A 27,592-nucleotide genomic window follows, 5' to 3' on the forward strand; every position below is an offset into this window, starting at 1 on the left:
CTACTCAGAAGTAAGTCCTATTTTGTTCAATGGGCCTTACTCTCAGGTAAGTGTGGTTAGGATTGCAGCCTCAGAGTGCTGGCAGCCTTGTTTCTAGTGTATAATTATAACACCTTCATCCCCATTTTGGGGGTAACTGAGGTGGGGTGTTGTAATGGGGAGCCGTGGCCAATGGCTACAAGGATCGGGGAGGCGTGAGCCGGAAAAGTTCAAGAACCACTGCCCTAAGCTATTAGACAGCCTTATCCCAAGTACTTGTGTGCTAGCAAAACACTACAGACTTGCACAGTAGAAGTGGCAGTAAAAGGTCAGGATTTATTTTTGAGAGCTACTGTAGCATTCTAAGCAGTGCCTTCACTAGATTTATGAGGACTCTTTGGCAAAGTCTTGCACTCAATCTCCTGTGGTGCCCCTGCTTGCTTCCGATGGTACAGTGACCACTACCACTGCCACAGGTACTGAGCTCAGCCATCCCTGATTCTAAGCCCAATAAGACCATGAAACAGCCTGTACCCCTTCAGTATAAAGGGTGCAGGACAAGATATTGCAAAATGTTTCACAGAATTTTCTTATATATCTAGAAGATACTGATCTATTAGGGTGGTACATGGCAGAGGTTTTCAGAGCCTGCTTCCTCCTGCCCTGTAGTTCTATCAACAGCCCAATCCTATTGCAAGCCAGGAGGCTTATGGAGGGAAAAGAAGATTGCAATCCCCTTTCCCTTCCAAAGTTGCCTGCTCTGTCCGGTTCCCCCCCCCCCCCGCTGGATATAGTATGTGCCTTTTTGGCACAGCTGCACCAGTGGGGTAGGACAGCACTGGCAATGACAAAACAGTATGCTGAACCTGAGGTCAGGGCATTTGCTGGAGCACTTATCATGAGGGCAGCTGTTGCATCTGCACTTGAACCAGGTTCTGTTCCTGCCTGAAACGGTCTGAAATAATCAACTGTGGCCCAGCACTTGAAAAAAAGATCAAGGCATTCTTCTGCTGAGACAACAAAACAGTTTACAGGAACTGTCTGAAAGACAGGGATTAGTAGTCAAAAAATATCTTGATAATTGTCATTTAAGTCAAACAGGTTTGGATTATATATATTAGCAATTTTCTTCAACACATTCAAAAGGAGTGTATATAGATACTCCTTTTCAGCATTAGTCATTTATAAAATGTAGCTCATAATTCAATATGGGAATTAATTTGCATGTGCAAACTCATCTTCCTGCATACAGGAACTGCAGTCTTTGAAAATGAAGTCCAATGTGAAGTCAAAGAAACCCCTGCAGGATATTTTTCCCCTGTAGAGGAATTGAAAAATTAACTTGGCAGTATAGTGCCTTTGTAGTCCAAGAAAAATGGCTTTTATAAAGCAGAACAAGGAGGGTATCTATGTGGTGGGATAAGAAATGCCAGAGGATTACTTTTGGATACTTAATGCTTCTTCGTTTACTTGTGATATAGACTTCTAACACTTCTAGACTTTGTCAGTTCAGTGTTTACTAATCCTGCTGTCACGCACTTTTCAGAACTGGGCCCTTAGTTATTTCATCAGTTGTTTGTTTTACAACACAGAAAGTGTAATAATAGGATATTATGCAATTATATTCATCATAAGATGTACAAAATGATTTCTTGTGCATTTTTAAAGGTTTTCTTGACAATTTCCCCTTCTTCTTCTTTATACTGGCTCAGCCCACTGGTCCATCCACCATAGGTACAACCTGCAATTGTCTGACATTGGTTCTCCAGAGTTTCATTTGGAGCCTTGAAGGCCCTATCAGGAGATTCCAGGGACTGAATCCGGGACTCCTGCTTGCAAAGTAGAAGAACTGCCACTGAACTACAGTTCCTCCTCAGTATGGATCTGAATAGCCTGTCAAGAATGGCAGACTGGCTATATCAACACTGTGACCTTTTCTTAGTGCGCCAATATTTTTTGCATGTACAACTTCTACATACCTAATAATATTTCCAAACTTCTGAGTCTTAACTTTGCAATCTATTTAGAATGTCATGTGCTTTTCAAAGTAATATACAAGTGGGGTAGGTATGAGATGTAAGTTGACAGAAAATTGTTCAAACAGTCATGTATTCAATTACCACAATGCCCATTATACATCCCATACATATAAATCAGCGGTCACCAAACTCACAATCACTGGGTTCTGAAAACGTGAACCCCGTTCAGATTGCAATTTACTGTTCCACCTCCACATGGCTCATCTTTCGAGTTGATCTGGGCACCAGCACACTCTGGACAGTTATCTCTGTTGCCCAACATCCCAGAAGGCTGTGCAACAGGATGTCCGGGCGAATGAGACTGGGTGGCCTGGTGCCCAGATCTACGCAAAAGACAAGCTGCACGAAGGTGGAATGGTAAGCTTTGCTCATGGAGCAGAAGGCTGTCCACAAACCCTGGATCTGGCCTCCAGGCCAGGGTTTGAGGGAGCCTGATATAAATGAATATGTACGTATGCACGTATCAACGCGTTGTACAGACACAGAACCTTCTTCCAATAAACTCATGTACGTAAGCAGATCCACCAAATAGGTAGAAATTTTTCACTCTTTATGCTGCATCTGAAGGAAATGTAAGGCAGTTCTTCCTTACTGCTTGTATGTGTTTTGAGGTTCTTCAGACAGCAACAGCAATGTGACTGTGGCAGCTTGCAGTTACATTAGTCCCTGCTATCAGATTAACAGCCCAATCCTACCTAACTCCCAGCATGGTGATGCTGCATCCACACATTTGTACCCTTGCCCCTGGTACAAACTGCAGCTGTTATGGGCCAGTTTGGACCTGCACCACCAATATCACTGGCACATGCCTGCGTTGACCCATATAGGCGGATTAGGACCAGGAAAGGGATTTAGATTTTGCAGACCCTGCTGCCACCAAACCTACCTCTCTCCCAGGCCCAATCTGCCCATCCTCCCATCTTATCCCCATTCTGCCCAACCCCCATCCCATTAATAATAATATTTATTCTCCTTGTTCTAAAATAGTTTCCTCTTCATCATGCAAATAGCAGTGATAATACTGGTAAAAGTATCAGTGCAGCCGTGTTGTAATTTACAATATTTCCAATAAGTGGTCCCATTAAAATATTTAAAATATGCATATAAGCCATATTGAGAAAATTTATTTGGAAAGGTAAACTAGGAAACCAAAGATAAACACAGCCTGTACGGCTGCACAATACCTTTTATCTTAGTTTCTTCTGTGCAGTAGAGTTTATTAATTTCTCAAACAATTCATCTTCTAAGGCTGTTTCAGGTGGTTGTTCTGGTTAATAATATAAGCAGCAATTACTTTCATATCAACTGTTGGGCCCTATGTCTTTACCTGAAAATGTTATATTGAAGCCTTCATAGGAAATAGAAAAATCAGAAATGAACCGAAGTTGTGCAGTGAAGTTTCCAAACAATCCGGCTTTAATAGTAGGAGGTAAGACAGAACCAGTTAATCTGGCCACAGGCTCCGTGAAGCTTCCATCTTCAGTGATGAGCAAATAGTCATGAGAGCTCTCAAGGTGAAAGGTGTGGAAGGCCAGCTGTACGCCTTGAAGGATGGAAAAAAGAACAAGGTTTCAATGTTTGAGTATTTCAAATTTGCAGTCTTGCCTCCTGAACTGAGTCACTGATCACCCTAGTCAGGTAAGGGTTCAGGTCCTACTAGCAGCCTTTATTAGCCGAGGTGAACATGGGTCAAATTCTCAAATACCAGTAGCACTTCTGCACTGGCAAATCACACTGAATGAAACCAATTCAAAGAGAAAGGATCAAAAAGAATTTTTCATACATCAAATGCTGTGAGCATCCAAACTGAATTTCCTAGGTTCAAAATATAAGAAATGTTATCTGTAAAGGCAACCCATAACAAAAACTCAGTTGCTAAAGGGATCTAAGAATAGATATTATATACTTACAGTGCAATCTTATACTTTTGAAATGCCAGTCTAAGGGCACAATCCTGTTCTGTGCTGAAACAGGCAAGCTGTATCCAGTGCAAGACAGGGACCCAAAGTGACTCAGTCACAGGTAAGGGGAAACTTTTCCCCTTACCTCTGGGCAACGCACCCTGGCCCCACTGGGTCTCCTCAGACTTGCACCACCTACTGAGGTGGCACAAGTCCAAGGAGAGCAGAGCAGCTTGAAGCTGCTCTGCGCTCCCCTGGAATGGGGGTTGGGATCAAGCATAACTGCCAGGTAACGGCACAGGTAAGCAATGGAAGGGAAGGAATCCCATGCCACAACATACAGATGCTGCATATCTGTCTCTACCCCCTACCTCAAACACTTGTCCTTCAGTGTTGTCTGCCTCTATCATAAACAGTGTTGCCTAACCACCCTTTTCTTTTACAACAGCTAATAGCAGCAAGTGTCTGCTTTCTCTTGATGATTGCCACTCCAACCATTCCATTACCATTCTCTCCAACCATTGCCACTGCTGGCCAAATATTCATTTTAAGCCCTTTTGTTATTGAGGAATGCAGCATTGCCACAACATGACCATAGTCATTTCTCAGGGAAAGGTGAAAGTGATATGGGTTATGGCAAGCCCCTTTGCTTGACTCAAACCCATTTTGCCTGGCTCCCAGGTTGTGCAAATGTGAAGTGAGATGCCAGCACCTTGGCTGGCCTAAGTGCGGTTCAGGTTCTTACTGTGGCTTGTTCCAGTTGATGCCCTGGCAAAACGGGCTCTTAGAGCTGGTGGACGCCTCTACATTGAGTCACACAATTTCCATGCAAAAACAGCCAAGGAGCAAGAGCGATATTGTGCTCCAGTTCAGAAGTCTTGTTTAAACATGATTAGGCCAAATGGAAAGCAGAAGGGCAAAATATGATGTTTCACCTCCTATCTGAGGCAAGCATTATGTGCATGTGAGAGTCATATTTTGCCCTTCTGTGGTTTCTCCCCTCCCTCCCCCAAAAAAACCTGGAGATAAGTAGCAATACATGATAGATCTTCTTGACTGTGGTGCTCTACTTTTGGAACATTTTCCAGGGAAGCTAACCTGGCACTGAATCTGTTGAATTTTCAGCATCAGGTGAAGACTTTTCATTCAGACAGAACTTCTATCATATTCAACTTTTATTGTGGGCTTACTCTGGCTTTTAATGTTTTTTTTTTTTTTGTGCTGCTTTGATACTTTTCTTGTATTTTTTAATGTAAACTAATGTAAAATGTTTTTTAAAACGAATGTAAACAGCTTTCAGAGGTCTTGGTCTGCAAAGCAGTATACGTGTGAGCTAAACAAACAAACAAACAAAACATTTTCAAGCCCAGAAATACATGACTTGGCGACAATACTGAAAGTGATACAATCATTCTTAAAAATAGATATCTTCCTGCAATTAATATAAGGGCAGGTTTATTTTTCCCATGCTAGCCTCATGAAACTCAAGCACCTCTTCTAAAGGTCAGTCTCTCACTTGCTGTGTGTGCCCCTTTCTTTTGATCCAAAACCATTCCTACCAGTTGGATGGCTAAGGGCTCAATCTTATCCAACTTTCCAGCACCAGTGCGGCTACAATGCAGCCCCAAGGTAAGGGAATAAATGTTCCCATACTTTGAGGAGGCCTCTGTGACTGCCTCTCCACTACAGCATGCAGTGCAAGCCTCATTGGCACGGCTGCACTGGCACTGGGAAATTAGATATGATTGGGCACTAAATAACTTGCAGAATTCCAGCTAAAGCACAGCTGTTTTGCATACAACATCTGTTTTGCAGAATACATTTACATTTTAGGACTGGTTTCAACAGTTTCATTCCTGCAGGTGAATATATCTCATTGTAAGTTTATAAGCTTCCTGTTAGTATTTGTCTTGTAAGACAATACAGATAATTGTATTACAAAACAAAAGAACAAGGGCGGGTCAAAGAGGATGGAGCTGAACCTGAAGAATAAGCATCAATGCAAATACTCATTCCATTCCACCTAAACTGTAGCAAGAACACAATAATGTTGGCATAAGTGTGGTGACCTTCAACACTGGTTAGAACTAAATTAAGCTATTGGTAGCCTCTGGTGCTTATATTATTCCTTACAGCTTGCTTATATCAGAAATTTTTGTGTTTATTTGCTTAAAAGTTTTTTTCCCCTTTGAACCCAAACAAGTGCATAAGAAGTGCAAGTGCATTTCTTTTTATTTCTTGAAGAAAGGAAATTGAAAGACGAAGTATAAAGAAAAAGAGTGCTTCTTAAAGGTCCACAACCAGAAGAGCAAAAATATTCCATTACTTTCAATACTCAGCTTTTAAAATCCTATCTCATCATTTCCTTGCTTGAAGTTATCTATGCTGTGCAAACAACCATAGAACCCTATTTAGATAAAATGTCAAAGAATATATTAAACCAGTGACAAAATCCAGAACAGAAAATCCAGAATTATTTTCAACACAAAAGTACTGTAAATGCAAGGTTGCTGAATATTAACATAGAAATGTTGTATTTCTCCCCCCTGGCATTAGCAAGAGTCTAGTAAGTATGTGTCCTTAATATCAGCAGAAAGGATATTTTGCAGGCTATACAAGACAAAAAGCAACACAAACTATTTTTATATATTTGGTTTTCATTTGATTTTTGGAAATTTCAAATATTCCTGACAAATAGAAACATCTTTGAATATGTACTTTTCTACAAGAACACAGGTTACAAGCCATGATAGGTATGCACAACCTCATGGTTTTACAAGTAGGCTACCTCAGAAGACCAGATGCAAGGGAGGGTACCAGGATGCAAGTACCTTGTTGTCTTGTGTGCTACCTGAGGCATCTGGTGGACCACTGTGAGATACAGGAAGCTGGACTACATGAACCTTCTAGCGGGCTCTTCTTATATTCTTATGACATTAAAAACCGATGTCTTTCATTGATCTCAGATTTTAAAAAAAACTTTGATTTCAGATGTTAAAATCTCAGATATTGTTGGCAGAATAAAAATAAAAGATTATCATTTATATAATGGCTAAGAATACAACTAGGTGTTTCAGGGTTCATAAGAATTTCACCATGGGGAGAATGCAACATCCCCCCAATTAAGTGGGGCAAAGTAGTTTTGAGAAATGACTACATGTTAAATTCACATTTGGCTGAAGTGGAGGAGTAAAGGAGTGGGGGGGGGGAAATATTTAGGAATGTAATGCACAGACAGTTACTGCTATTCCAATGTTTTCCTACTCAGTTGGTTGGACAGAGACATCCCCCCCCCCCCCGCCAAACACACAAAAGGTCAATCTGAGATTAGCTGGCCATCTTTTGGACAAAGCAGAGGTTTTTGCCTCCTCTGTCTGGTTGGTCCTAGCTGGGGAGTTTTTGTGCCTCCTTCAGAATGACCAAGTGGGTCCATGGTAGTTTAGCCACATGGTCACGGGTGGAAGGTGAGTTCAGGCTGGGCATTTGGATTACAGATTGGTGTGCATTCCAAGGAAGTGGAGTGGGCAAAGGGAGGGCCAGAACCAATCCCTAGAGGCTTCTCATATTGGGTATGCTGGTTGGGAACTCCTTGTCAATGGATTGTAAAGTCAACCTCAAAGGCATGGTGTGTTGGAGAGGGTGGTGCAATCCAGATCTTCCTCAAGAGAGATTGGCATTGATAAGCTGTTATCAGCATTGGTGATTGTTAGTTTGGAGCCACGACAGGACAGCAGCTTTCTATCCCCCCAGGGAAGGGAACCCACACTAAAGGAGGGTGGATTTTTTTTTAGGACTGCTACAAGTCTCTGATTTTGATCAATAAACTGTGATGCTTTTCAACCCAATGTCACTTGTCCTGTGCTTTACTGGAAGGTGTCAAGGCAAATACCAGTTCCATTAATGGAAAAACAGACACATTTTTTACATAATTTGGCTGAACTTCCTCTGCTATAGTTATATTTCTGTCTTCTGTTTGATCAACTCTGACTGGTTAAAAAAAGTAATTTGTAGTCTTTATATATTTATAATCATTAAAGCAGCATGTAGTCTATCCCTGCAGGTTAGTACAAAAAGGCGTTCTGCTTCTGAACATCACTAGAGCTGAATCAACCCTGCATTTCTAACAGTACTGCCTCTTCTCAGGCCTATGATAATTAACTGTGGACTAAAAAGATATCACAATTATTTCTTAAGTGGCTGCCAGTGCAGGATTATTTCCCTCTATTCCCTTGTGCTTCTTTCTATATATAATATCTTTTTTAATGTCTAGCTCTCAGTCATTGCCCCCCCCCCCCAAGTGAGAGAAAGTTAAGACTGGAAGAACATGCAGGGAAAATGGAAGTAGTTTAAAACTTATAATGAGGAGAAAAGCTTTGTAGACATTAGCTTTCCCTCTTGCTTTCCCATAAGTTAACCATGAAGATAACCATTCCCAGTGGACACAGAGAAGAATGCTAAAACAGTGAAACACTGGAGGCCCAACTCTATCCAACTTTCCAGTGCCAATGCAGCCCCAAGGTAAAGGAACAAGGGTTCCCTTACATTAAAGAGGTCTCCGTGACTGCCCACCTCCACCACAGGCTGGCATGACTGCAACAGTGCTGGAAAGTTGGATAGGACTTGGTCAATCCCTGAGACCTGGCAGCCCCAAGAAAATTAAGATACTCTCTCTCTCTCTCTCTCTCTCTCTCTCTCTGTCTTAATATCCTTGTGCTTTACTGAAACAGTTTTAATTGCCACAGTTAAAGTTTATCAGTTCACTTTGTACTTTTGTCAACTGTATAAGGGTTCCTTTGCTTCTGCAGATACCTTCTTTTTTAAAACCAAGATGTATTCTGTCTTCAGGAAGCATTTTAAAGTTACATGTTCTTATAACAGCATAGGATGATCTTACCCTTGCCATGTGAAACCTCAATTGTCCAGGTGCAGTTCAGAGAATTGGGATAAAAATCGGGGAAACCTGGCGACAGAACAGTTCCACTTCTCCCATGAATATAGCCACCACATAATGCTAGACAAAGACAGAAAAAAAAATGAAAAGGCTTAAGTGACTGATATTCTTCTGACCCAGTTCTAATTGGGGAGAAAGGAATTGTGAGACCTGCTATCTTCTGGGTATGTTTCAAACAAATACCAATGGTGCATTAAATGTAATTTTTTCCCCCATAAACATACACAACACCATGTTGATGTTTTACAAATAATGGATCCCCTCTGAAATGCTGAAGTTGTAAACATAACCAGAGCAAATGAACTGATTAGCAGCAGCACTAATAAGATTGAAATATATGTACATCTGCATTAAGGTCTATTCAGAATTGCCAGTGTGTCTTGTCTCCTTGGTAACCTGAGAGACAGTAAAGAGCCTGACAAGAGAATGTATCAACAGAGATAAGAGAAAAGTAGAATGTGGGCTTCATATTTTAGACAGAGCACGCTATGCAGACCACTTGAAAACTGTCAAAATGCAGGGGCTAGCCAGCAAACATCACTCTGCTGAATGGGGGGATGAAAGAAGAGCCTATGTTATGCATATACCTAAAGGTATTAACAGTAAAATTAACACATGAACAATTTATGGACCCCTATAAACCTGATTTACAGACCAATTTCAAAAATATGATACTGTATTGTGAACTGTAGAAAAGGAGGCCATTATAAATTCCCTAGCTTTCATTTGTTTCAGACTTAAGGATTGCTATACGAGAACAACCAGTGGCATCAGGAGGGTTTGCTTCATCCCATGCAGTGGGTGGGGCAACACCCCGGGTGGGGGGCTTACTGATGCACCATCACCCCACCTCCACTGGTTTTTGGGGCTATAACTTTTGATAGAATAGAGCTATTTCGATGTGGTTTGTTTCACTGCATTCTGCATGAAATTATGCATCGAATGATCTATATTACATGATGGTATTATTCCCACTCTGTTCAGTGATGGTGCTTGTTCCTAGCAAGGGAAAGGGCAGCAGCATCCTGAGCTCATCTACTTAGAAGTAAGTCCCACAGAGTTCACTGAGCTCTGTGGTAACTACTGATATAAGGTAACTGATATAAGGTAACTACTGATAAGGTAGTTACCTTATCTACCAGGTAAGTCAGTGTGTCTAGGACAGTAGCCTCAGACATGAAAGCTGCCATCCTATGCTACGCACTCAGCTGCTGGGAGTCATTCTAAAGAATGGGGTTGACTTTCGTGGAGGCTTGCAGGGCACTGCATGGCTGTGTTCCTGAGCTCTCAGCAGCTCACCCAAGTGACACCCGGTCTTTGGAGGGAAAGGCTCCCACTGAAAGGCTTGGGGACACACACACAAACCCCCCCCCCCCGTGCAATGCAGCACGAGGAGGGCTAGCAGCATGCCCTGCAGTCCTGCCTGTGGCTGCAATCCTATTCACACTTAGGAGTAAGCCCCATTATCTATAATGGGACATACCTCAGAGTAGACATGCATAGTATTAGGGTATGTGTCACCTAGAGCCACACAGGTAGACCCCTTTGCATTCTCCCTCCTCCTCCTCCAGGCCCCCAAAACCGATCCTGTCAGGGAGCTACAGTTGCCTCCAGGGAGAACAGCCACTATTACCTGCCTGCCTGGCTGCTGCATCAGTGGGGATGGGTATGCGGCTGGTCCCAGGCAGCCTGGCCAGAGATCCCTGGGTGTGCATGCTCCTGCTGGAGAATGTGGTAGGATAACACCTGGTTCCAACCAGACTGAAGCATCCCAAGTCTCCAAAGGCTGAAGGTGTGTGTGTGGGGGGGTGAGGGCTCCTGCCTTACCACCACTGCCCTGGTCCTTCCCTCCCTCCAGGCAGAACAATCCCCTCTTTCTGGCCAAATGCGGGGGGGGGGGGAAGCGGCAGGGATGGGGAAGAGGGAGGAATGGGCTTCAGGGGTGACTTCCTGAGAGGAAACAATGTGAAGGCTGGGAGAAGGTGACTCTGGTCAGCCTGAGGGACTCTGGAGCCCATCGCCTTCAGCCAGCTGCACTTCCTCCAGTGCACAAGCGCACATTGGCTGAGTTTGGAGGCTCCTGTCATTTCGCACGCTTCCTGATTAGGCAGGAAGGCGAGCAGGTGGCGTGTCACCCCCTTCCAGCACATCACCTGGTGCAGCCCACACCAATTGCACCAGCCTAGCGACGCCACTGAGAACAACACTGACTTTAAAAACTATGGATTGTTCAATATATTTGCCTCCTTTCTTTGTTTTCAAGGGACAGAGAGATATTTGTTTCTTCACAAACATATTACAGCATTCAAAACGAGACTTGTGAAGGCTAAAGGCAGAGGCGGGCCTGGAGGGGTGGCAGGGGGGTAAATGCCCTAGGCGCTGCATCTGCACAGCGCTCCAGACCACACGGTAAGCCTTGTGAGGTTTCCAACGCGATCTTAAGCAGTGCTTCAGTTTCCAAGAAGTACTGTTTAAAGACCATGGGGATGCCTCAGAATGCTTTCTTAGTTGGTCTGAACATTGCACAATAGGTGGCAAGGAGGAGGAGTGGTGCAGGGGGGGCAGCATCGTGGACCTTTGCCATGGGGTGTGTAGCGGGGCAGGTCCATTGTTGGCTAAAGGGATAAAATATGCTAGGTGGAAAAAAAAAGTATTTTTTGTGCAGTCTGACATTTGTCATAATGGAATGTTTGAATTTAAATGACCCATGACTTGAATTCTATATGTTACTATTTCATTTATTATTTATTTAGAATCTTTTTATACTGCTTTTCAACAACAACAAAAGTCCTTAAAGTGGCATACATTGGCTTTCTGATGGATCAAACAAAACTAGCTGTAGTAAACAAGCAAAATGTAATGTGCCCCCCAAAATCACACAATAAATTCCAGGTTTAGCATGTTGGGAAAATGGTAGGCTTATGTCCTGCATTTCTTTTTCACCTTGAATTCTGCCCTTGTGCAACAGAATACTAACTCTCAACCTCCATTATGAAGATGGGAGAATCTTTGCCCCATTCCCCCCTCGTACGAGACAGAGTGGGAGAGTCAGGGTATCTGAACGGGTGTTGCTGCAGTTGGGGGAGAGCCCTGGTCAGCACTGGAGTTCCTGGTGGGGGAGCAAAACGCTTAGTTTTTCAGGCACCTGAATGCCAGTGTAAAACAGCCCCTCCCTCTCACCGTCACAGCCATTCAGACCAGGGAGAGTGAAGCAGAGGAGCTGACTCTGCTTTGCTCTCCTTGCTCTGCAGGCGAGGGGGAGGAGCCATTTTACAGGCACCTGAAAAACTTACAGGAACACTAGTGCTGATCAGCACTTGGCCTGGTTCTCTCTTTTCTAGGCACAGTCTGTTTCCAGCCTTGTGATGAGCCATCTACCCAAACAACCCTTGGGATAGTCTGAGGCTAGCTGGTTCCTGTCTGGAGCCAAGTAGGAATTTTTTGCCTCTAATCTGACTGGCAGTTGATGAGGAGATTTTTCACTGACTACAGACTTTTTATGGTTCTACCATGACCCAAAGAAATCAGGCATCTGTCTACCCTGTAAGGCTCTGCTAGGTGTTTCAAGAATTTATTTTTAGAGACCAGCATATGTGGAAGTAGTGCAATCCTAGGTGTGCCTACCCAGAAATAATTCTCACTGTTTCGGTGGGACTTATTTTCAAATAAATGTACATAGGATTGCAACCTAAAACTATACATACTTAAATACAGTAGTGTTCTTTCTGAATTGTTATAAAAAAGCATTATCTGACAAAGCATTACATTCTATAAATAAGAACAATTATATAACAATAAAGCAACGTCAAGAACTATGTCACAATATCAGTGCTCTGAAAAATATAAGCCCAAGCAAAAACTTTATTTTCCCTTATATTGAAACCTATACTCCTCAAGCAGTATAATGGAAGTTGCAGTTTTCAAGGATTCTAAAAATGAAAAATAGCTCTTAGTCAGTCCCACCATATTCATCATAAAATCCCTCATATTCCTTCAAGTGGAAGAATTTGATAATATCCAGACCATAAATATGATCTTATTTTTGTCTGCAGTATGTTCTTGCTCCTCTGATTTTATAAACTACTTTCAAGGAAGTTTCTCTGGAAAAATATGGTATGCTGCCCAAGAGGTCATCCATCAGTACCAATCACTTGTGAAAGTGTTTTCATACTATATTTCATGTCAAGAAGATTGATAACGGCAGACATCCTTTCAAAGTACTGCTGGTCTATCATTCATTGCACACTTTCCTCTGCAATGTGTACCTGTAGGATCTATTTTGCTCTTATCTCCAGCTAATCATGGATGAGGTTCTTCCATCTGAATTTATTACTGGATGAAACATTCCAAACTTTCTTGAAAAATTATCAATGAAAACTTGAGGTGTCTTCCAAGAGCACTCCTAAGTTTGGAAAAACTCAGGGTTGGGGAACTCCTCTGTCATCATTAACCTTTCATGGTATTTTCTATCTTCTTCCCACCTTCCCAAACTTACCAAGGCATCAGAAAGTGGGGCAATCAACAACAGGGAACAAAGGACAAGCCATTGGCTTTAGCCAAAAATCATGGTTTACACCAGGGGTGTCAAACTTGTTTCATACAGAGGGCCAGAGTTATCAATCATGGCCCCTGCTGAGGGTCAGAAGTGACCTCATTAAGCAGAAAGTGACAATATTAAGCAGATGATGGCCAGAAATAAGCACTTTATTCTCACTTAAAATGGCAGCTGCAAATGCTGCAAATGATAGCTGCAAATGACAGAATAGAATTTTGTTTTGTTTTTTGTTTATTTGTTTTGAATTTTGTTCATATTTTCATGATATGAGAGAGCACAATTAACATGCATGGAGAGCCCAGTTATAATGGGGCCATATAAATTTCTTCCGGGAGCCACACTCGGCCCATGGGCCTTATGTTTGACACACCTGGTTTGGCCATATAATAGACTAGAGCAGTGGTTCTCAAACTAGTGGGTCATGACCCCCCAGCTCGAGTAAAGCCCCGACTCCCTTTAAGGGGCAGGGGAGGGGAGAGGGCAGTGACGTGATCCCCAAGATCGTGTCACTAACGGGGGGAAGGGGGTGCTTTTACCTATGATGTGTGCAGGACTTTGCAGGAGGAATAGGGAGCCCCGCACAGCCCTCCGCAGGGCTCCCCGAGTCTTAGAATGTTGGAAAAACTCGAGCACAAAGCACTTCCTTGCTGCAAACGCAAAGAGGAAGTGCTATGTGCTCACATTTTTCCAAGATTCTAAGACTCAGGGAGCCCTGCGGAGGGCTGCGCAGGGCTCCCCGCAACTCCTGCAATGTCCTGCACACATCATTAAGTAAAAGCACCCCTCTTCCACTCCCGTTAGTGACATGATCCTGGGGAACACATCGTTGCCCTTGCCCCTTCCCCTGCAAAATCTTACCCCAGGAGTAAAGCTCCCAGGCAGTTTGAGAACCACTGGACTAGAGGCTTCTGAGCATTTTTGGAGCCTCCATTTCAAGGAACTCTTCAACTGCCCAGGAATACAAAATTGATAACAAAGAAACTACAGTTCCCAGAGTTCCTGTCAGAAATGGAGGTCCTTAACATGCTCAAAAGCCTTTATTATAAACTGGGGTTGTTCCCATCTGGTATATGTAGTATGTAGCCAGACTTTAAGCCTCAGGTAGGGATTAAATTTTTCTTTAATAATAGTAGGGAACACCATATCAACAGATATCAGTATCAACAGATTTAGAGACTCTTATCAGACTCCTAACAGTGTGCTGGAGTGGTGAGGAAAGCTGCACCACTCAAATATTTTTCCTGTAAAGACCAAAATACCATATTCCAGAATGAACTGGACAACTCAGCACACGTGTCTTCTTTTCTGCTTCCTCCTATGTCCTAGACAGCACCACATTTGCAAAATGAAGCAGAGGAAACCTGCTATGGGGCAGGAATGTGAAAGAAAGACATTGCAGAAAGGAGAGATATGAATTACTCCTTTTCTTACTGCTTCTTTATACAGATACTATTCAGATGCAATGCCAAACCACAAATAGTCAAGAGACTCAGGATTGTCTGTTCCCTTCTCTCCTCATGTTATAGATCAGAAATCTCCTATTCTAGTGGCAAGACATCAGAGCCGGCCCTACAGCAATTTGGCCAATTTGTCCAAACTGGTCCCCGCCCTTCTAAAGGGCCGTGTGTTGCAGTCGCTACTGCCCTGGCCATGCATGAATCAGCCATGCTGAAGCACATCAAATGGAGCACTCCCTCCCACCCCTGCATCTGTATGGCTCAAAATGGGCCACCCAGAAGCAGTTGGTGGTGACATCATTTCCAGATCGCTGCAGCTGCATGGCAAGGGGCTACAAGGGGGTGGGGCCCTGCTCAAATGAACTGCATTGGGCCCTGCTGTCCCTGGAGTCCACCCTGCAAGATGTAATTTGCCATGTTAACCAAACCTGGTAAACTGTAGTTTGCACAAACTATAGTTTCCTCTTAAACTAATATTGGAAACCATGATTTCCTCCCTGGGGCATTTGGTGGGCCGCTGTGAGATACAGGAAGCTGGACTAGATGGGCCCTTGGCCTGATCCAGCGGAGCTCTTCTTATGTTCTTATGATTTACAGTCCTGATTTGTGCAGAAAGCACATCTTGTGTAAAGCATCAGTTATCACTTTTGACCAAAATGAAAATTTATGACTTTGCTCTGAGTTTCTTAACTCAGAACATAATGGGATAAGGGAGGGGAAGAGATCTGATCACTTTTTATATTGTTAAACTGGTTTGTTATCACATCTGAACAGACTCAGAGAAAACAAGAAATGACAAAGAGAGATAATGTTGCATCCGTTAATGATACAGCTGCTGCAGACTATAGTACGTACCATCACAGCTGGGCAGTGCATGGTTCCACTGATGATTTCTTTCACACACCAGCAGCTCATCATCACTCAGGGTATAACCTGGATCACAGCTAAATGTTACTGTAGATCGGATATTGAAATTATTTCCATGCCGACGACCATTCACAGGAATTCCAGGGTCGAGGCAGGAATCTGATTCCAATGTAACACCTGAAGCGGTGGAAGGCAGAAAAAAAAAAAAAAACATTAGATGTCCACTGCAAAAGAGAAAACAAAACTGAGCTGCACTCAGAACAAAACATTTCTCCCAAAGTATGTCCATAACCAGTGCTTCAGAAAAAAAGATGAAAGTGGACCTTTTCAAAGGCCCGTGATGATGCCGAAACCTCTGAGGAAGCTCATTCAGGATAGGTAAGTGGAAGAGGAAGGGAAGATGGAAGGGGAACCCTACCCTCAGCACCACCACAACACTGAAGAAGGCTCATTCTCTGATCTCTCCTCTTCCTTTTCCAGACACAACTGCTTACCTCTTCCTTAGCACTGCCAAAGCACTAATTCCTTTCCTTCAGAGAAACAAAGAGGTGTGGTCACAATGGAGGATATTTTTCCCTCAGGGCTCCGGTAGTGCAGAAAGAGAAGAATCTCCCCCACTGCTGAGAGTGTTCTTCTCTGTTATTACTCTTGTAGAGATGGTGCATCTTGCTCCACTGAAACTGCTCAATTCCCCAGCAGCCTCATCAACCTGATGGAGCACTGATCTGCAGAAGAGGACACCCCACCAAGGCCCTGACACTTCCACTATAACTTACAGATAGCAGTAACTGATTTGCCCAATACAGAAATCATAGAGGAAAGGGAAAGAGGGAACAAGGTACCCATAACACTTCCTCAATTGCCAAAATAAAATTTGGTTATAATCTCTGAACCAAGCCACTGGCCTTACATTTTTAAGCTCACAACCATAAGGCCTATAAACTTCATTCTTAAAAGAGGAAATGGAAGTTATTTGGAAAAGTATTTCAGGGATCCAGTTTGGAGCCTCCCCATACAACACAGGACAAACAGAATGCACTACTGACCCATTTCCATGGCTGGGGCTATTCTGCATACTATGCAAGCAGGTTGTCCCTATCTGCATTATAGCCACTGTACTCACAGCAGTGCACTGAATTAGAGCAAATTTCTTGTGCTTTATATAGTTATGGTTGATACTTAACAGGTCTACATACAGGTCTACATTTCTTGTATAAGAAACTTTAAACCCACTATATATTTTCTTTGATTTCCAGAACAACCTCATTCCCCACAACACCCCTGTTTAATTATTTCATTTATTTTGAGAAAAATACTTACTCTCATAGTGAATTAAGAAGCCAACACTTGAACGACTGTTATCTGTAGTGAACAGCAAATACATGTAATTGCCAGTACTAATAAGGAACTGTGGTGCTTGGGTACCATGATATTCTCCAATTAATGGGGATGAACTGGTTGGACCATCTCTGACTTCTAGTGTGTCATAATTTACTTCTGTCTGAAATCTGTAAAACAAAATAAAACACACACACACACAATTGCATCATGTGTTTAAATCAGCCTTGAAGTTCCAAAACAATTACCTGAGGAAAAATAAATAGTACAACTGCTTGGATATGCTGGTGCAATCACCCAAAATGTTCTGATGGTGATCATCAGATATCACAGGGTTCATTTATATAGTAGAAATTTCTTTGCTAGTGACAACTTTTTAATACGAATAAGGTATGAACCACAAAAGCTGGCAGGTTAAGCAAGTCTCATGCCCAAGCAACACATCTGACACATAATTCATATGATGTGTGGGCAGAGATCATGCGTAGTGGAGAAGCAGCAGGTGGGTCTTTTAAGACCTTGGAAACTTCCTGCCAAATAATAGGAAGTAGCTTCATGTGTCTAATACTTTGTGTATGGGGGGGTATAACTTAAATTGGGCACACATAAATTTACAAGTTCAATCTCAGCACCTCCAGGTGTGGGATCCTGACCAGAACCAAAAGGACGCCTGTCTGAGGTCTGGAGATTCACTATTAGCTAGAAAGATAATACTGGCCTAGACTGACCAGCCTAACTCAGCATGAGTAGTCCCATACCACTCAAATACTGAAGAAGGATTTCTGTTTTACCTAAACTTGTGTTTACTGTGTTGATTTTATTATTTACTAGTAATATTCAGATTCCAGTTCCAAGATATAGGAAAATGTTATCATCATTGCGGTACACAAAGCAAAGAGTAGCAATAGAAAGATTCCAAAGATGAACAACAGATCAGCAGCAAATCTGAACTGGAACCAAGAGAACCATGGACTTTTCTTTGTTCCAGTCTTTCACCATCCCCTGGGAAAGAATGGTTCTCAGCTTAATAAGTTTAGATTGACTAAGACTGACCAAGCGTGAAATCACTCTCCAAGGGTCATTCCTGCATCAAATTCACTCAGTTCCACAGTTGCGTATTTTGTTTTTTGGCTTTGCTACCATTTTAACTGATATAAAATACAATACAATTGTACCTAAATATTTGTAGCTGCACCTGATAGTCTTTTGAACTAGAAAAATGAGCCTTATGCCATAGTTAATACAGTCAATGCCTTTCCCCCTTTTTGTTTACAAAGATGTCACTGAAAACATTCATGTAGAAGTAAAACATTTCCATTGTGCAGGATCACTAACTTTTAGACTAGATAGGCAAAAGACTTTGCAAAAAATCCTGACGGAGAGAAACAAGTTTAGATGGGTCAAGGGAGAGTAAAAGCGGTGTACTTGTTTGTCTGGGCACCGTCCAATGAACACTCTAGACAACACACATGGGAGAAAGGGCCACTTTATTAGCATTTTACGAGTAATACAGAAAGGAGGCTGAGAACTGCAGTTGCAGGGGCAGCGAAAACCCCTTTGTGGTGCGGAGACGGGACCACTGGGCAGACCCAGAACCAAATCTGTCCCCCAGGCTGGATGTGCACCCGACTCCAAGCTGCGCCCCGTTCTTGGGCAATGCAGCTCATCCAGGTTTGTCCCATAAGGGGAAGGCAGCCGGACCACCAGCCTGGCCAGACAGCTTTCAAAGCGGCTCCCACATAGATGGAGTGCATGATGTAAGCAATCCAAGATGGCCAGAGGCTCCCCATGTGCCTCTAAATATCCTCTGAAACTGATGAGGTATTAACAAGGAGGAGGTCAGGTGCCTGGGAGGAGATCGTTGTGGGTGGTTGGACTGGTGTAAGCTGGGCAGATGCAACAGTTAGGGAAGCCACCACTGCACTATCGTCCATGCCCCTTCTGGTCAGTCTCATCCATCTGCAGGTGCCAGTATGTTGTGTTAAGACTCAACCTGCAATCATCATGCCACAATTCTTGTTTGGGGGGATGCAAACCTGGATTTGGCAAGCAGCTCGTTGGGGGGCGAATGCACCCCCTTAAAGATACTCAGATATTAGGCTGCCCAGTGAAGCCTCTCAAGCCAAAGGGCAATGTAAGCAAATTTCATGTTAATCCTCGCACATGATGCTGTGGGTAGCTGGCTTGGCTTGTGCCCATCAGCAACTATAAAGGCGGCTCTACTAAAACTCGCCAGTATCTTCCATATTTTGCAAGCCCCTAGCGTAATCCCGCCATCTGCTCCTGGGCCTAACTGAAAGGCCTTTTTCTCTAGCACCAGTAGTGAAGGCATGAGAGACAAAAGGGGGGGGGGGAGAACCTTCCTTTGGGAAGGGAGCTGACCAGCCAAATCTGCTGAACCTGCATGTCTTCCTCTGGCAGCTAGATCTGAAAGGTTATGCCACCCATGCTCAGGTGGCATACTGGTCCATGTTGAGCCAAGGTCTCGGAGGACTGTGCTCAGAGTCCAGGCGTGCCCCTGAGCCATCTGCCAGGATGCTCTTCCTAAAAGGGGGGGAACAGCCTCAGCTCCGTTCTTTTTTAGTCAAGAGAGATGCTGGGCAAAAGTGTCTGCATGTTCATTTCAAAATGCCTAGAGAAGTGAAGCTCTCCCCAGACGCTTGCAGAGTCCCAATGCTGGTTGCAACTTGGAACTTACAAAACTAACAAAATACCTTTGTCCCAGGCCAAGAAACTAGCAACTACTACACTGCCACATTGATTCATTGGTGACCGATGGTCGGGTCAAAGACTTCAACCAATGAAGTAAACCGGAGGGGGGGGAGAATCTAACTGGTGCCGCTCCCCTTTCTGGCTGCTGGAGGAGGCAGTGCATCCTCTGCAGCTATCCCGTGCTCACCCTCAAGGTCCAGACCAGGGCCAACTCCACCCTAAGGTGTGCGGAGACTGCTTGCTTTATGCTGCAGGGCCTGCAGGCATGTGCTTGTGAACAACAACAACAACAACAACAACAGTATTTATATACCACTTTTCAACAAAAAGCTCACAAAGTGGTTTACAGAGAAAATCAAATATCTAATGGCTCCCTGTCCCAAAAGGGCTCACAATCTAAACAGATGCAAAAGAATACCAGCAGACAGCCACTAGAAAAGACACTGCTGGAGGGAAGTTGCTCCTAGTGAAGTTGCCGGCCGAGCTACCTTCAAAAGTGTGTGGGATCTGCACCCATGGCACATCTCCCAGCACCTAGGACTACTAAGCCTTGCTGCTAGCTATCAGGTGACTGCTACCTTTCCAGCTCCCCCAAACCCCTTTGGGTGGCATAGCCATTCATGTGTTGAGTCCCACCGTGGGATCCTCCACCCCAGTGGGGTTTTACTAGGTAGCGAAAAGCCCTAAATCTAGAAATGCTGCTCACAAGCATAGCCCTGCTGAGCACAATATACCATAGCCCTGACAGGCATGGTGTCTTATGTCCCCATATTCTAAACTGGTCGGCCCCAGAGGGCACATCTAAATTACAGCTGAGGCTTAAATCAAAATCCCTTTAGCCAAATAGCCCGATACTTGCAACTCCCTCCCCTCCCCAGCCTGGGGGTGGGCAATATCCCTGTAAAACACTTGGAGTTTCTCTACTATCCCGACCACCAGACCCTGGGCTGCTCCTTGTCAGGCACATAGTCTAAGTTGCCCGGGAATTTTTTTCTTTAGGTCACCGGGGGGGGGGGCTGAATTGGGCTGGGGGTAGTGCCCTCCTACAGGCTGGTGCAAGATGGGAAGCCCCAGTTCCTTGCATCTCCATGTGCCCCTTTAGGAGCTACTGGATCTGCGCTGGCTTGCACTCACGGGAGCTCATCTTATGCCTGTATACTCATCAGTAAGTCCCATTAAAATCAATGGAACACACTCCCAGGTAAGTGTGGACAGGATTGTAGCCTTAAGTCCAGCTATGTCTACCTGGAAACAAGTTCCCTTATACTTGGTGGGACTTATTCCTTGGAAGTTGGAGCAAGGATCTGAGCCCTATGTTCCAAGCCTCAACATGCGGACTCAGAAGCAAGCCCCATTATAGCCCCCATGGGGCTTACCTCTGGCAAGTGGGGCGAGAACGGGAGCCCTATGTCCCAAGCCTCTGCATGCCCCAGCAGAAGCAAGCCCCCATTATCGCCCAAGGGGCTTACTCCCTGGAAAGTGGGTGAGGACTGCAGCCCTATGACCAAGCCTCTGTGTGCCTGTTCAGAAGCAAGCCCCATTATAGCCCAAGGGGCTTACTCCTTGGAAAGTGGGGCGAGAACTGCAGCCCTAAGATCCAAGCCTCTGCATGCCCATTCAGAAGCAAGACCCCTGATAGTCCATGGGGCTTACTCCCAGGAAAGTGTGGCTAGGATTGTGGCCAAAGTCCAAGGTTCTGCATGCCTGCTCCGAAGCAAGGCCCCTTATAGACTATGGGGCTTACTCTCAGGAAACTGTGTCTAGGATTGCGGCCAGAGTCCAAGGCTCTGCTTGCCTCCTCAGAAGCAAGGTCCATTATAGTCCAAAGGGCTTACTCCCTGGAAAGTGGGGCAAGGACTGCAGCCCTATGGTCCAAGCCTCTGCATGCCTACTCATAAGCAAGCCCCCTTAAGGTCCAAGAGGCTTACTCCCCGAAAGTGGGGCAAGGACTACAGCCCCATGATACAAGCCTCTGCATGCCTACTCAGAAGCAAGCCCCATTATAGCCCAAGGGGCTTCCTCCCTGGAAAGTGTGGTTGGGGTTGCAGCCCTAGCGCTTAAACCTCTGCCTGGCTCCTCAGATGTAAGCCCCATTACAGTCCCTGGGGCTCATTCCCATGAAAGTGGGTGACGGCGGAGGCGTTGAGCTGACAACTGCCTCCCATGGCGGAGGTCGCACGGCTTCCCATGTGCACAACACCGCTGGGATCCAGAGGTCATCCACTTGGCGGGACACCTCCTGGAGCCCCAGGCTTGCCTGCCAGCCAAGCGCAGGGAGCTGCAACAGTCCTGCAGTTCGTGCAGCGCGTGGCCAGGCGCCTGCACCTTTGGGAGGGCTCCGCGCCATGCAGAGCCTGCTCCCACGTGAAGCGCACTGCAACCTGCCCCCTGGGGAGGTGGGAGACCTGGAGCAGCCGCACAAATCTGGCGCCCCTCTACAGCAACCCCTGTGGGCACCCTCCCAGGAAGCAGCAGCAGGAGCTGCGAGCGCCACATGCGCTGGAGACTCTGGCAAGGCCAGCAGGGAGACCTGGCTCTGAGTTGGAAGGTGGCAGCCTGCCCCCTCCGCCCTGCAACCCATGTGGGCACCCTCCCGGGAAGCAACAGCAGGAGCCGTGAGCGCCATGTGAGCTGGAGACCCCGGCAAGGCCAGCAGGGAGACCTGGCTCCGAGTTGGAAGGTGGCAGCCTGCCCCCTCTGCCCTGCAACCCCTGTGGGCGCCCTCCCAGGAAGCAGCAGCAGAAGCTGCGAGCGCCACGTGTGCTGGAGACCCCGGCAAGGCCAGCAGGGAGACCTGGCTCTGAGTTGGTAGCAGCCTGCCCCCTCCACCCTGCAACCCCTGTGGGCCAGGGACTGAGTGCACACTCCAAGCATGTCTGCTCAAAAGCAAGTCCCCCTGCACTCCACGGGGCTTACTCCCAGCAAAGTGTGCCTGGACTGCACCTGATCCTTTCCTTGGGCAGAGCCTGTCCAGACCCCCATCCCCACCTTACAGATCAAACATGCTGCACGTGGGATCCAGCGCAGGAGGCCTCCTCGGAATTTGCACTGGTCTTGAGTCCAAGGTGTCTGGATGGAGTCAGGTCAGTACTGTGCCCAGGAGAAACAAGGAAGGGGGGCTGTTGCTGTGTCCTTAATATACCTCTGTTCCCCCCAGCAACAGCCCTCCACCAATCCCCTTGCAGGGGAAGGGGCTCACATGTTCAGGTCAGGCCATACAAACTCCAATCTCCCTGCTTGTACTTGGGCGGTTGGGATACTACAAATGACTGAAAGCAGGAGATAAGTCACATTGTCAGAATGTACAGCACAGACTATTGGTATTGATAAAACTGTGTTAATGCATAAGAAGTTGTAAATTATGTTGGAGTTTTAAAAGAACAGTAGGTTTTGGGGGGCACACAAGCAAGAAAAAGGGGAAAAATTAGCTAGTGCCATTATATTTTAAACAGCAATTAGCACAAATGTGTGAAATTCTTCAGATTTGATTGGGGTTTAGGTATCATGTTAGGCTTTTAGCCAACATGCTGTATTATTATATAATGTCCAAATAAAATTTAGTCAAAGCCAAATAAAACCCATCAGATTTAACCACTCTTAAAGGAGTGTTTTATCGCATAGGGTAGCAATAGCAACAAAACAAAGAGGCTCTCAAGTCGATGGAGTTCTTACCATGAGCTCCTATGGAGACAGTACCAGGTAGGGGCAACCTTTCCCCACCTTATTTGCATGTCCTGAGGAGAACTCATACAATTAACTTCCAAAGGGACCAGTACTGACCTGAAACAATTTTGTTTAATCTTATAGCATTTTTGCTACAGATTTAATATTTTGAAATTGCAAAACTGGGGGAGTTTCAACAAACAAAAGTCTCCTTTTATGACTAGAAGCAACTTCATTCATGGAACAGTGAGAAGATCCAACCCTAAGTCTTCAGTCTTGGGCGCCATTACTTAGAAATGAACTCACTGGGACTTCCAGGAAAGTATAAACAGGATTGGGCTGTACAACTCACCTTTTGCATGTAGGCTGATTAAATCCCATTGACATTGGTGGAATTTAAGGCTATATCTTATGTGTGCTGCTACTCTGGTGCTGACTGTTGTAAAAGGAGTCCCTTGACCCAACTCAATTTCCTCCCACCATCTATTATGCTTCAAAACATTTTCAAACACCTCTTCAACCTCAAACAAGTTCACCAAATTTCTCTTTTTGCTCTCGATAGGTAAATTATCTAGAGCAGTGGTTCCTGAACATTTTAGCATCAGGACCCACCTAAAAACAGATCCACTTTAATCAGTCACTCAAGCCCCTATAGCTATAATGGTGATTGAGCTGCAGTGCCCCCCACCAATAGCAGGTTGTTTAATCCTTGATGCTCATAGCATAATCTGCCCTGACAGTTTCACGATCCATCAAAGATTAGTTTGTGAACCACGCGTGGGCCATGGACCCTTAATTTGGGAACAGCTCATCTAGAGTTTTCAGTATGAAAATATCATGGTATCCAGCCTCAAGCTGATACTGCTCAAATGTTTACGAAGTATGTTAAGTGTGGTCACTTTAAAGCACAATAATAAGCACATTTAGAACTGTTCTCCATGTGACTAGATGCTTTTACCCATTCACTAACAATTTCAGTTTCTTCCATTTCACCAACATGTGAATTGTATAAGGGTAGGTCATACCATTATACCATTCTGATGAATAGTAATGAAAATTATGACAAATATTGTGCTCTGAAAAACCAAGAACTTGATGAAGGTGTTTTAAAAGAACTTAATGAAACAGGTCCTATGTAAATGGTTTCTAATTTCAGTAGAGAAAGTTCTTGACATTTTAATGCTTTTGGATACTCACTTATCAAAGGTGATCTTAATAGAATGTTCCTGCTTTGCTTCAATTACCCATTCACAGTTTAATGAGTCTTTGTAGTACCCTGGCCATCCTGGTGGCAAGATAACTCCACTGGATGCTGTCAGGTGGCCACCACATGGTGCTAGAAGACAAAAATAGACATATGATTAAACAGACATCTTCAGCTACCGTATTTTTCGCTCTATAAGACGCACTTTTTCCCCCCAAAAAAGTGGGGGGAAAAGTGTGTGCGTCTTATGGAGCGAATACTGCAAATAAAAAAAAAAACAACTCCGCCCCTGGCCCCGCCCCCTGCCCGCTCTGCTCGGCTCCGCTTCCCAGGAAAGTGTGGGTGGGGTGGCAGTCTTGCTAAGCAAGCCCGCGAGTCTACTCAGAAGTAAGTCTCAGAGTCACTGGGGCTCAGTCCCAGGAAAGTGGGGGTGGGGTGGCAGGCTCGCTTGGCAAGCTCAGGTGTCTACTCAGAAGTAAGTCTCAGACTCACTGGGGCTCACTCCCAGGAAAGCGGGAGTGGGTGGGTGGGATGGCAGGCTCGCTGCGAAAGCCCATGTGTCTACTCAGAAGTAAGTCTCAGAGTCACTGGGACTCACTCCCAGGAAAGGGGGGGGGTGGCAGGCTCGCGGAGAAAGCCCACGTGTCTACTCAGAAGTAAGTCTCAGAGTCACTGGGACTCACTCCCAGGAAAGGGGGGGGATGGCAGTCTTGCTGAGCAAGCCCCTAGAGCAGGGGTGCTCATTACGTCGACCCTCGAGCTACCAGTCCATCTCCAGGCGAAATGAGTCAATCGCGGGCTTCTCTCCTGTCCACGCATCCCTAGGAGTGAGCCCCTGGCAGGCTTGTGAGCCCAGGGAGCGAGCCTAGGGAGTGAGTCCAGGGAGCCCAGGGACTGAGACGGGCTCCTCCCTGGGAGAGGAGGCACTGGCAGGCTTTTCTCCCGTCCACTCATCCCTGGGAGTGAGCCCCATTGGCTCTACTGGGGCTGACTTACCTTTCCCCTGCTTTTGCACTGGTATGTATGGAGATCTGCACCCCCCCCCCCACTTCCACCTGTTGGTTCTGTGTGCAAGGGGTTTTGCACTGGTCTTGCTGTGATGCCTATACAGAGATCTTACCTCCCCCACACTTTTCCCCTGCTTTTGCACTGGTATGTATGGAGATCTGCACCCCCCCCCCCACGTCCATCTGTTGGTTCTGTGTGCAAGGGGTTTTGCACTGGTCTTGCTGTGATGCCTATACAAAGATCTTCCCTTCCCCACACCTTTCCCCTGTTTTTGCACTGGTCTGTATAGAGATCTGCTCCCCGCCCCCCTTGTATTGGAATCCAGGAAGATCTGGTGAGGAGGTAGATGTGGTGTCAGCAGTGGCCCCTTTAAGGGTAAGGCCTGGGCATCCAGCAGAGTGTGCTGCACAGCTAAAGCCACTGGAAGGCAATAGGGCCCTCAGGGATATAAGGAGTACCAGAGGCAGAAAGGGTTTGTGGGTTTTGAAGGAGTGCAGGTTGGAGAGGAGACTGACTGGGTTTATTGAATTTGGAATCTGACTGTGGATTGTGACTGGACTTGGATACCCTGATGGATTTAACTGACCTACCTGGAACCTGACCTTGGACTGTAATTTGGCTTATTGGCTCTGGACTCTGATTTGGTAACTCTGAATGATGGGACTGATTTACTTGGCATCTGTGGACTGAAACTGGACTCATTTTTGCTTGCTGCACTGGTGAGTTGCACAAGGGGGACTGATCAGCCTTAAGCGGGCACAAGGCCCAGTGGATTGGAATTTGGCAGAACATCATTGTAGCAGAAAGATAATGTGGTCCCCTATTTGTGTGCACCTGCTTTTGTGAGCTTCATAAATTCTGACTCTAGCGATGATGAGTTCTTGGTGTTTCCAGAAAACTAGAGTGCTCAAACCTTTAAGTCTCTCCATTTGTTAATGGTAGTGATAATGGTTCTTAATGCCACTGTTGACTGCTGTTCACTTTACATGGTTCAAATGTTGTTCTGTTATAGTTTATTAAATATTTTATTACACTATTTGGTTCAGAATATTTTTTTCCTTGTTTTTCTCCTCTAAAAACTAGGTGCGTCTTATGATCAGGTGCGTCTTATGGAGCGAAAAATACGGTACTTTAATAACCCTTACATAGACTGGGGGCCAAATCCTATCCAACTTTCCAACCCTGGTATAGCCATGCCAATGGGGTGTGCGCTGCATCCTGTGGTAGGACAGTAGTTATGGAAGCCTCCACAAGGTAAAGAAACATTTGCTTTGTTGCCTAGGCGCTGTATTGCAGCTGCACCAGTGCTGTAAAGCTGGATAGGATTGGGCCTGGGTATATTTTCAGTCCTTGACAAAGAAATAAATTTCTAGATACATTAAATAACTGTGCAGCTGTTATTTAGAAGAACAGCTGGTCTTAAACCTGACTAGAGGGCAGGTGACCCTAGATATAATCTCATTTGGCACCCAGGACTTAGTGTGAGATGTAAGAGTTGTTAACCTAGAGTGACCAAAGTGCAATCCGGTTCAATACTCGTATATAAATTGGAAAGATCCAAGGATCTCCAACATAGACATATTTGACTTCAAATAAGGGTGCTTCGCAAAAATTAGGGGAAGAGTAAAAAGGAAGTTCAAAGGGAAAGTCAAGAAGGTCAAATCTCTTCAGAGCGCATGGAGGCTATTTAAAACCACAATAATAGAAGCTCAACAAGAATGTATACCACTAGGTCAGAAGGGCACCAGTCCAAAGGATGCCAGCATGATTCACATGGAGTCATGGAAGCTCTAAAAAGTTTCCAACAGAAATCAGAAGGTCTGCCCAAATGAGGGGAACCATTTATAGCAAAAGAGACGGAAGCTGACAATAAGGGATGTGAAAAAGAAAGAACATAGGGAGAGCATGGCTGAAAACA

At 45.0% G+C, this 27,592-nt stretch overlaps 1 protein-coding gene across 1 annotated transcript in view; it reads right to left on the minus strand.

Annotated features, from left to right (window-relative positions):
- CSMD1 (CUB and Sushi multiple domains 1) overlaps window positions 1-27,592 on the minus strand; it is a 947,002-nt gene that overhangs the window by 248,998 nt on the left and 670,412 nt on the right. Inside the window, exons 16-20 of the mRNA XM_066622693.1 lie at window positions 24,660-24,798; window positions 17,070-17,257; window positions 15,738-15,926; window positions 8,814-8,930; window positions 3,346-3,561 (exon numbers count right to left, since the gene is read on the minus strand). Of these exons, the coding sequence (XP_066478790.1) occupies window positions 3,346-3,561; window positions 8,814-8,930; window positions 15,738-15,926; window positions 17,070-17,257; window positions 24,660-24,798 (849 nt within the window). The remainder of the gene's footprint in view (window positions 1-3,345; window positions 3,562-8,813; window positions 8,931-15,737; window positions 15,927-17,069; window positions 17,258-24,659; window positions 24,799-27,592) is intronic.

This window comes from Tiliqua scincoides, chromosome 1, assembly GCF_035046505.1.
Source record: "Tiliqua scincoides isolate rTilSci1 chromosome 1, rTilSci1.hap2, whole genome shotgun sequence".
Lineage (NCBI taxonomy): Eukaryota > Metazoa > Chordata > Lepidosauria > Squamata > Scincidae > Tiliqua > Tiliqua scincoides.